At 41.2% G+C, this 9,565-nt stretch overlaps 1 protein-coding gene across 1 annotated transcript; it reads right to left on the bottom strand.

Annotated features, from left to right (window-relative positions):
- Positions 1–960: 960 nt before the first annotated feature.
- On the bottom strand, positions 961–8,652 carry LOC143288179 (potassium voltage-gated channel protein Shaw-like). Its single transcript, XM_076596491.1, has 3 exons — positions 8,169–8,652; positions 5,464–5,940; positions 961–5,192 (listed from the first exon to the last, which is right to left on the bottom strand). Exons 1-3 carry the CDS (start codon positions 8,622–8,624, stop codon positions 4,677–4,679), a joined length of 1,449 nt encoding a protein of 482 aa, XP_076452606.1. The 5' UTR covers positions 8,625–8,652; the 3' UTR covers positions 961–4,676.
- Positions 8,653–9,565: the final 913 nt, after the last annotated feature.

The following is a 9,565-nucleotide window of genomic DNA, read 5'->3' as shown; positions in this document are numbered from 1 at the left end:
TGCGCTAAGTGCATGCTGCACACGGGACCTCGGTTTATCGTCTCATCCGAATGACTAGCGTCCAGACCACCACTCAAGGTCTAGTGGAGGGGGAGAAAATTTCGGGGGCTGTGCCGTGATTCGAACCAGCGCGCACAGATTCTCTCGCTTCCTAGGCGTACGCGTTACCTTTAGGCCATCACTCCACTAGTAGTAGCAGTAGTAGTAGTAGCAGCTGTAGTTGTAGTACAATATAGTTGACGATGGTGTTGGTAGTGGTTTTGATTTCACTACCGATGTCTATTCATATATTAATTCATTTATTCATTTCTCTATTTATTCATTTGTTTGTTTGTTTGTTTATATATCTATTCATTCACCTATTCATTCATTTATCTATTTATCTATGTATTTATTTGTTTATTTGTTCATTATTGTATTATCTGTGTACTTATTCATTTATTCATGTATCTATTCATATGTGTATTTATTTATTTATTCATTTATGTATTTATTTGTGTATCTGTTTATTTACTTATCTAGTACAGAAATTCGTTACCACGTATTTTCGGAGACAATGAAGTGTTGGAGTGTGTGTGTGTGTGTGTGTGTGTGTGTGTGTTAGTGAGTTGAGTGTGTGTGTGTGTGTGAGTGAGTGTGTGAGTGAGTGTGTGTGTGTGTGTGTGTGTGTGTGTGTGTGTGCGTGCGTCCGTGTGTGTGTGATATGAATTTTCTTATTTTCTTTGGTGACATTATTTCTTATATTCATTTGTTACCATGATACATACATATGTATATATATATATATATATATATATATATATATATATATATATATATATCCGCCGCGAAACAAACAAAAAGAGACAGAGAAAGAGGGGGAAGAAAGACAAGAGAGTGAGAAACAGAGAGAAGAGCAACAAGAAGAGAGAATACATTTGAATGAATTTTATTTTCTGAGGGTAATAGAAGTTAGCATGCTTTTTTTTTTTTTTTTCATCCAGTCCTCGAAGGGGAAACAGTAACATAAACAATGGGGGAGGGGGGGAATGATTATATCATTACAGCATGCACATATCATAGTCATGGATATATGAATGGAAATTTACAACACTAAATAGAGGAGAATAATAAGAGAGAAATATAAGGGGACAGATAGGGAGGGGGGGAGGGGGGAGAGAGAGAGAGAGAGTACAAAAGATGAAAATTAACATGAAGTGAATCATTATATCATTACAGCATGCACATATCATAGTCATGGATATATGAATGGAAATTTACAACACTAAATCGAGGAGAATAACAAGAGAGAAATATATAAGGGGACATTTATGGGGGGGGGGGGGGGGAGAGAGTACAAAAGATGAAAATTAACATGAAGTCAAGATAATGATTAATCAATTCAAAAAAGAAAAAAAAAGAACCCTCCCCCTCCCCCCCAAAAAAATAACTAAAATAAGCATGCACATGTTACAAAAAACAGTAATAGAAATAATGCATTTAAATAGTTATGGGAACAAAAAAGAGAGAGACAGAGACACACAGAGATAGAGAGACAAAGACAGAGATGACGTTATATAAGATTTATAACGCATGTAGCTGTTAATATAAGGAAATATACATTACAAAAACATGTGTCTGCGCACATCCGTGAACTTATAAGGCAATCAATATAAGATTATCATCATTACAAGAATAAAAGAGAGGGAGGAGGAAGAGGTGTGTGTGTGTGTGTGTGAAAAGAGAGGGGGAGATAGACAAAGAGCGAGAGAGAGAAAGAGAGGGGGAGGGCAGATAGATAGAACGACAAAGTGAGAAGGAGAGAAAGAGGCGATATCAATCCATGTATAGATAAAGGCACGCAAATGTGAAGCAAAAGTAATCCTTTTCTTTTTTTTTTCTTTTCTTTCCTTTGAGTGTGATTTGTAACAGTGGAAGATATTCTGTATTTACTGGAAAAGATGGGCAAAATAACATTCTTTGAAAGTCGAGATGCTTTCGTGTTGTTTCATGGATACTGGGAATGAGTTTCAGAGTCGTGAACCAGAATAGGCAAGGCTGGATTTAAATAGGTCTATTCTGGGAATTGGGACATTCGGTTATCATTTACGGAACATATATTCTGTAGGTAGTCTGAAGCACGACCTGTCACTATTTTGTGCATCAGTACTCCTTTATTGCAAGTCAGTCTTTGGTGTAGCGGTAGAATGTTAAGTTTTCTGTAGTCAGATTTTGTCAATGATGAGGTTTTGTTTAGAACAATTTTAAGCGCACGTTTGTGAAGGCCGAGAAGTGGCTTAAAGGCGTTGGTGCTTGCAGTATCCCATAGGGTTGATGCATAATCAACAGTGGATTGGATAAAGGCCTGAAAAAAAATAAATTCTTGGGTGGTAATCAATGAAGTGTTTGATTTTTGATAGCTGGTATGTTTTTTTTATGGAAATCTGCTTGCATATGTTAGCTATATGATTAGTCCAAGAAATGTTGTTGTCAATTGTTATTCCAAGGACCCTGTGGTTGTCAACTTCATTAATGGCTTGGTTATTTATTTGAATGGGGGAAAACGTATGTGTGAGGCTTTGTCTTTTTTGCTTGATCGTTGTCAACATAAACTTGTCGTTATGATCAGTCTATTCTATAAGTTGTTTACGCTATGTTGCAGAGACAACATAAGCTGCTTTATGCAACTATGGCTCGTGTGTAATGTTGTGTCATCTTCAAAAAGTTCACAGGATGTTTGAATATGAAGGGGGAGATCATTAATACATAATGTGAAAAGCAAAGAACCCAAAACAAAACCCTGTGGAACTCCATACTTTAGTGTTTGTAAGGACAGGAAGATGTATTAACAATTACACATTGTTGTCTGTAAGATATGAATGAAGGAGATTCAAGGTACCGGTGGAGAGACGGTACAGCGATAGTTTTCTGATAAGAAGGTCATGGTCAATCACGTCAAATGCTTTCTTGAAATCTATAAACAGGACACCACAGTATGCATTGTTGTTGACTTTTTTAAGCCATTGATCAACTAGATTAATCAGTGTAGTATGACAAGAGCAACCTTCTCTAAAACCAGATTGAAGAAGAGAGAGAGAGAGAGTGTGTGTGTGTGTGTGTGTGTGTCTGTCTCTCTCTTTCTCTCTAAATCAATAAATCATTCTCTCTCTCTCTCTCTCTCTCTCTCTCTCTCTCTCTCTCTCTCTCTCTCTCTCTCTCTCTCTCTCTTCGCCGTTTCTTTCTTCGTTGGGGAAAAACATATTTGAACAAAGCTTTGGCATCTGCGATCGTAAGACTGCAAACACAGTAACATGAGATTTGAGGGCATGCAGTGTATGAAAGAAGAAGAAATATCTGCATATTATTGATTTGGAACACAGGAGTTCAGCAATCAGGTTATCATTATCATTATGATTATTTTTTTCTCTCTCTCTCTCCTTTGTGATTTGCTTTATCGAAATAGGTGATGAGAATATGTTCGTCATGTTTACAGTAAACGTTATATTACATCCTTAACTCACTCAGGACGGCCAGTCCTTTCCTCTGCCCTACAGAGACCGCCTCGGACTTCCACTGGATGTCTGAATGACTAAACCTTTTGCTTCCGTCGTCAGAAATGCGGTATTCGTTCTCTACATACGCCTACTCAGTATAAGAGCCTTCCGCTCGTGATATTTTGATGATGTTAATTGCGGTAAAACGGTGTCATCCTCGTCTTTTTCGCTGTTCGTATGGAAAGAGTTAACCAAGAACTAACAAAATGGACAGACGAAAATGATGTCAAAAGTCATTGATCAAGGGCTAAATATAAAAGGACAGAAGACATGAACGTTAAAAAAAAAAATAAATAAATAAAAACAGAAAAAAAGCAAATCGGTCCACGTGAGACATGTAGCTCGTGAGTTTCAGTTTCAGTAGCTCAAGGAGGCGTCACTGCGTTCGGACAAATCCATATGCGCTACACCACATCTGCCAAGCAGATGCCTGACCAGCAGCGTAACCCAACGCGCTTAAACAGCTCATGAACACCAAGAAAAGCGAAGTCCCCAAAACAGTCAAGGAAAACAGTGCGGGGGCACTTACAAATCCAAAAGAAGTGAAAAGAAATATAACTGTAATGTCAAAAGCACACCACCACCCGGTTCAGCAGAGATCCGTGAAAAAAAAAAAGAAAGAAAAGAATTACAAGACTGTCCATAGTGTTCATTCACCAAAGCTGCAAAGACATTTTGTTTCAAAAACACAAGATCGATAAATCATTAATACAGGAAATACCCTTGAAAAAAGTTTCAAATACTTTTAACTCACTCAGTACGGCCAGTCCTCTCTTCTCCTCTACACAGACCCCTCGGATGTCCAGTGGGTGTCTGAATGACCCATCCTTTAGCTTCCGTCGTCAGAATTGTGGTATGCTTTGTCAACATTCACCTCTTCAGTATAAGAGCCTTCCGCTTGCAATATTTTGATGACGGTAATTGGGGTGAAACGCTGTTAACGTCGTCTCTTTCGCCGTTCGTATGGAGAGAGTTAAACACGTATTCAGTACCTTGTTCAGTTTTGCCAACACTGGTCATCACGTCGTGAGTTGCTTGTTTGACATGGTTCTTGTATGGTTCTTTGTTTCTGTCTCTGGTTGTCTGGTTTACTTTAGCCATAGACTGACACTGATGAATTCTAGTGTCTATTCTTTTAGCCAGCTACATCAGACAGTCAGTGTCGGTTGGTTGCATTTCCGTTGCGGTTGGCCCTCCAGAAAACCGCTGACGACTTTTAGATGAGGTAGTTTGAAACAGGAGATGAGGCTCATCAACGTCCCTCGGCATCTTGTCCTTGCGGAGCAGGAAGTGGGGCCTCTCCTTGAGGAAGGCCAGGCGCCTCCGGAGCTGCGCCCTGCAGGCCAGGTTGTCGTGGTACTTGGTGAACGTGGAGGCCACCACGGCCACGGGCAGAGCCACAGTGACCAGGCCGCTGAAGGCACACAGCATGCCCAGCATCCTGCCCACGGTGCCCTGGGGCACCACATCCCCGTAGCCCACAGTAGTCATGGTCACTACGGCATACCACATGCCGTCCGGGATGGTGTGGAATGTGTACTGATCCGTCAGCAGCTCCACAAGATACAGGGCTGTGCCGTACAGGGACGCCAGGGACAGCATGCACACCGTCAGCAGGACCAGCACCTTCAGGCTGGCCTTCACCGACAGCAGCAGAATCTGTCAAACAACACGTGCAGTGAGACAGGTGTGTTTAATAAGCCAGTGAGAGAATACAGAAAACAATTACGTGACAGAAACTGACTACAGAGAGAAAAAAAAATAACTGTTTTTTGTACGGAAAATTGTCACCAAGCATAACTGGAAACAGGAAATGACAATTAATAATTTTGTATAACTACATTGAACAAATACAAGGCAATGTTATGGTCTAAAATTAGGCAAATGAAAAACGACAGCGGCTAAAATCAATCATTTAATGACACCCCACCTTCAGTATGTCGAAGTCTTTGATGATGTAGAGAATCCTCAGCATTTTCAAGACGTCAAATGAGTAGAAGAACACAAAAGCATCCATCACAGGTTTGCGATACTCGAATCTTCCCTCCATGTAAAAATTCTCCACAATCAGGGCGACAGCATTGTGTAGAAGCAAGAACATCTCCAACTGATTCCTGGCCTGCTTGACAAAGAACCCTTTGCTAGGACAGGTGACGAAACGCACGAGGAACTCGAGAAGGAAGAAGCAGAAGACCAGGTCCATGGACACGCTGAGCCAGGGGTCACGAGCGGTGACGAAGAACTGCTCCATGATGGTCATGCTGGACAGTCTGTCCTCCAGAGACACGTTCTGTCTGGCCAGCTCTTCAAGGAAAACTGGATTCACGTGCCTCGTGTCCATGACAGTATCCACACAGTACAGCACAGCAGAGAAAGCCACCACTGCGAAGTAAATCAGACCCCAAACCTGAAAGATAAATGACTTCAAGTTTACAATATGAACAGTAGATCACAGCAGAGAAAGCCACCATTGCAAAGTAAATCAGACCCCAAACCTGAAAGATAAATGACTTCAAGTTTACAATATGAACAGTAGATCACACCAGAGAAAGCCACCATTGCAAAGTAAATCAGACCCCAAACCTGAAAGATAAATGACTTCAAGTTTACAATATGAACAGTAGATCACAGCAGAGAAAGCCACCACTGCAAAGTAAATCAGACCCCAAACCTGAAAGATAAATGACTTCAAGTTTACAATATGAACAGTAGATCACAGCAGAGAAAGCCACCATTGCAAAGTAAATCAGACCCCAAACCTGAAAGATAAATGACTTCAAGTTTACAATATGAACAGTAGATCACAGCAGAGAAAGCCACCATTGCAAAGTAAATCAGACCCCAAACCTGAAAGATAAATGACTTCAAGTTTACAATATGAACAGTAGATCACACCAGAGAAAGCCACCATTGCAAAGTAAATCAGACCCCAAACCTGAAAGATAAATGACTTCAAGTTTACAATATGAACAGTAGATCACACCAGAGAAAGCCACCATTGCAAAGTAAATCAGACCCCAAACCTGAAAGATAAATGACTTCAAGTTTACAATATGAACAGTAGATCACAGCAGAGAAAGCCACCATTGCAAAGTAAATCAGACCCCAAACCTGAAAGATAAATGACTTCAAGTTTACAATATGAACAGTAGATCACACCAGAGAAAGCCACCATTGCAAAGTAAATCAGACCCCAAACCTGAAAGATAAATGACTTCAAGTTTACAATATGAACAGTAGATCACACCAGAGAAAGCCACCATTGCAAAGTAAATCAGACCCCAAACCTGAAAGATAAATGACTTCAAGTTTACAATATGAACAGTAGATCACAGCAGAGAAAGCCACCATTGCAAAGTAAATCAGACCCCAAACCTGAAAGATAAATGACTTCAAGTTTACAATATGAACAGTAGATCACAGCAGAGAAAGCCACCATTGCAAAGTAAATCAGACCCCAAACCTGAAAGAAAGAAAAAAAAAAGACTTCAAGTTTTCAATATAAGTGAAAGCAACATCAGCAAAGACTACAGAAATTGTAGAAACGCCTTCACCAACGGCAACAAGAATTGTGATCGTAATTATCAAAAACAACACAATGTTAGGAAGAAGAAGAAAAGTCCAATTTTCAAATCCGGTGTAAGCTGTAAGTGCTGACAGAAATTATGTATGCAGCATTTCACCCCTTATCATACAGCATTTCACCCCTTATCATACAGCAGTTCACCCCTTACCATACAGCAGTTCACCCCTTATCATACAGCAGTTCACCCCTTATCATACAGCAGTTCACCCCTTATCATACAGCAGTTCACTCCTTATCATACAGCAGTTCACCCCTTATCATACAGCAGTTCACCTCATTGTCACGCAGCATTCACTACCATCCATGTGTTTAGTATGTTTCCAGAGACAACTGGTTAAGCCTTCCAATATATATCTGGATCCTTCTTCTTAATGATCTTCTTCTTCTTCTTCTGCGTTCACTCGTATGCACATGAGTGGGCTTTTACGTGTATGACCGTTTTTACCCCGCCATGTAAGCAGCCATACTCCGTTTTCGGGGGTGTGCATGCTGGGTATGTTCTTGTTTCCATAACCCACCGAACGCTGACATGGTTTACAGGTTCTTTAACGTGCGTATTTGATCTTTTGCTTCCGTATACACACGAAGGGGGTTCAGGCACTAGTAGGTCTGCACATGTGTTGACCTGGGAGATCGTAAAAATCTCCACCCTTTACAACCAGGCGCCGTCACCGTGATTCGAACCCGGGACCCTCAGATTGACAGTCCAACGCTTTAACTACTCGGCTATTGCGCCCGTCAATCTGGATCCAATAAGTGACACAGGTCGAAACCGACTTCGGGATTTTTGCCTTCCTTTGGGCTCTTTGTTTTTCAGCAAACAATCCAAGTGTTCCCTCGGTTCCTAAGTTATCTCGTCAAATAGTTAAAGTGCTAATTCAGTAACCTAGTTAAATAGTAAAAGCGCTAATTCAGTCAGGTTAAATAGTTAAAGCGCTCATTCTACCTAGTTAAGTAGTTAAAGCGCTCATTTAATATAGCTGAAATGTTAAAGCGCTCATTTCATCCAGTTCAATAGTTAAAGCGCTCATTTAATCCGTGACACTCACCTTGGAAGCAGGACAGTACGAGATTCGTTCCATCATCATCCAGATCCTTCCTGAACTGGTCAGGCGTTTACAGTCAGCTGCCGAGTCGCAAGGAAGCCTCAAAAGGCGTTCGATCTCAGCAGTAATGGCGACACCTTCTTTGTGTTCCTGGAATTCTTGAAAGCAGCACTCCTGGATCAGTTCCACAGGAACTTCCCAGAACTCAAGTTCTTTTTCCACCGTCTTGGCGCAAAGGTTCTTGGGAATGTGGAGCTCTCCTGTGCGGTAGAGATCCAAAATGCTGTTCATGACTTTGGGGTTTCTGTCGAAGAAGAGTTCTACATCCTGCTGACTGGTGATGGAGTCGTCTGAGGCAAGTCGGCCCAGTCTGGAATCAGGCAGAGATCGGAGAGTGTCGGCTGTCGTCATGAACAACTTTCCTCCCACGTTCAGACGAATGCGGCAAGGTGCGGCCATGGTTTTTTGTTTGTTTGGTTGGTTGGTTGGTTGGTTGGGGTTGTTTTTTTTTTTGGGGGGGGGGGGGGGGGGGCGGAGGGGGGGGTGTTTTTGGGGTGGTTTTTTTTTTTTTTTTTGGAGGGGGGGGGGGGGGGTTGTGATGCTTGTGGTGAAGTAAAATATCTGGAACAGTGAAACGTATATCATTTTTGAGCACATTGATTTTTATAACCCAGTTTGTTTCAGACATTTTAGTTCTCTAAATGGCATTCAGGGGAAAAAAAAAATCTGAAAGGAGAGTATCCAACGAAAAGGAAAATTATGCAAGCAAACCTAGGAATGGAAATTATTCACAGGACCTGAGACCGAATTTAGATACCATTCACAGCAACAGAATACAGACTGATCCAACCCGACCCAGAAAAGTTGCTGAAATTCAAGACGGCGCCGGCCGGCCTGTAGCGAAACAGGGACAATTGCCACATTTTTGTTGACCACTGTTTCTGTGAATTTGCCTGCCAGCTGCTGTCACATCCCGCAATGTGAGCGTCACGATGCTCCGTGCCAGGGAACAGGTAGCAGGTGAGCCAGACTAGTTCATATCTCATGTCACTTTTTTCTTGATCTCGACTAGTTCCACACAAAGACTGGAACAACAAGAAAGATCAGGAGAACCATCCAACCCATGAGGAAACGTGGACAGTGAGATAAGATAAGATAAGATAAGAATAACTTTATTATCTCCAACTGGAGAAATTTGGTCAGGTGCATTATCACAACATAGACAAGTAAACAACATGGGGACCACAACTGTAAAAGCCAACAACAGCCCCAACAAATATTACGAAGATACAAATGTAAAAAATATCACATACATCGTTTCATACATACATCCACACACTGCAGGTAATAACTAGTATTCTTAATGTAAAAACAGAAAGAATTAAGAAACATTATTTGAA

Source organism: Babylonia areolata, chromosome 12, assembly GCF_041734735.1.
Source record: "Babylonia areolata isolate BAREFJ2019XMU chromosome 12, ASM4173473v1, whole genome shotgun sequence".
NCBI lineage: Eukaryota > Metazoa > Mollusca > Gastropoda > Neogastropoda > Buccinidae > Babylonia > Babylonia areolata.
This window is presented reverse-complemented; position numbering and strand designations above follow the sequence as displayed.

Excerpts from the sequence above, each read along its gene's own strand:
- LOC143288179 (XM_076596491.1), bottom strand. The coding sequence starts at position 8,624 with ATGGCCGCACCTTGCCGCATTCGTCTGAACGTGGGAGGAAAGTTGTTC. Across the intron at positions 5,941-8,168 it reads CGTACTGTCCTGCTTCCAAG|GTTTGGGGTCTGATTTACTT; the intron begins GTGAGTGTCACG and ends TTTATCTTTCAG. Across the intron at positions 5,193-5,463 it reads AAGACTTCGACATACTGAAG|ATTCTGCTGCTGTCGGTGAA; the intron begins GTGGGGTGTCAT and ends GTTGTTTGACAG.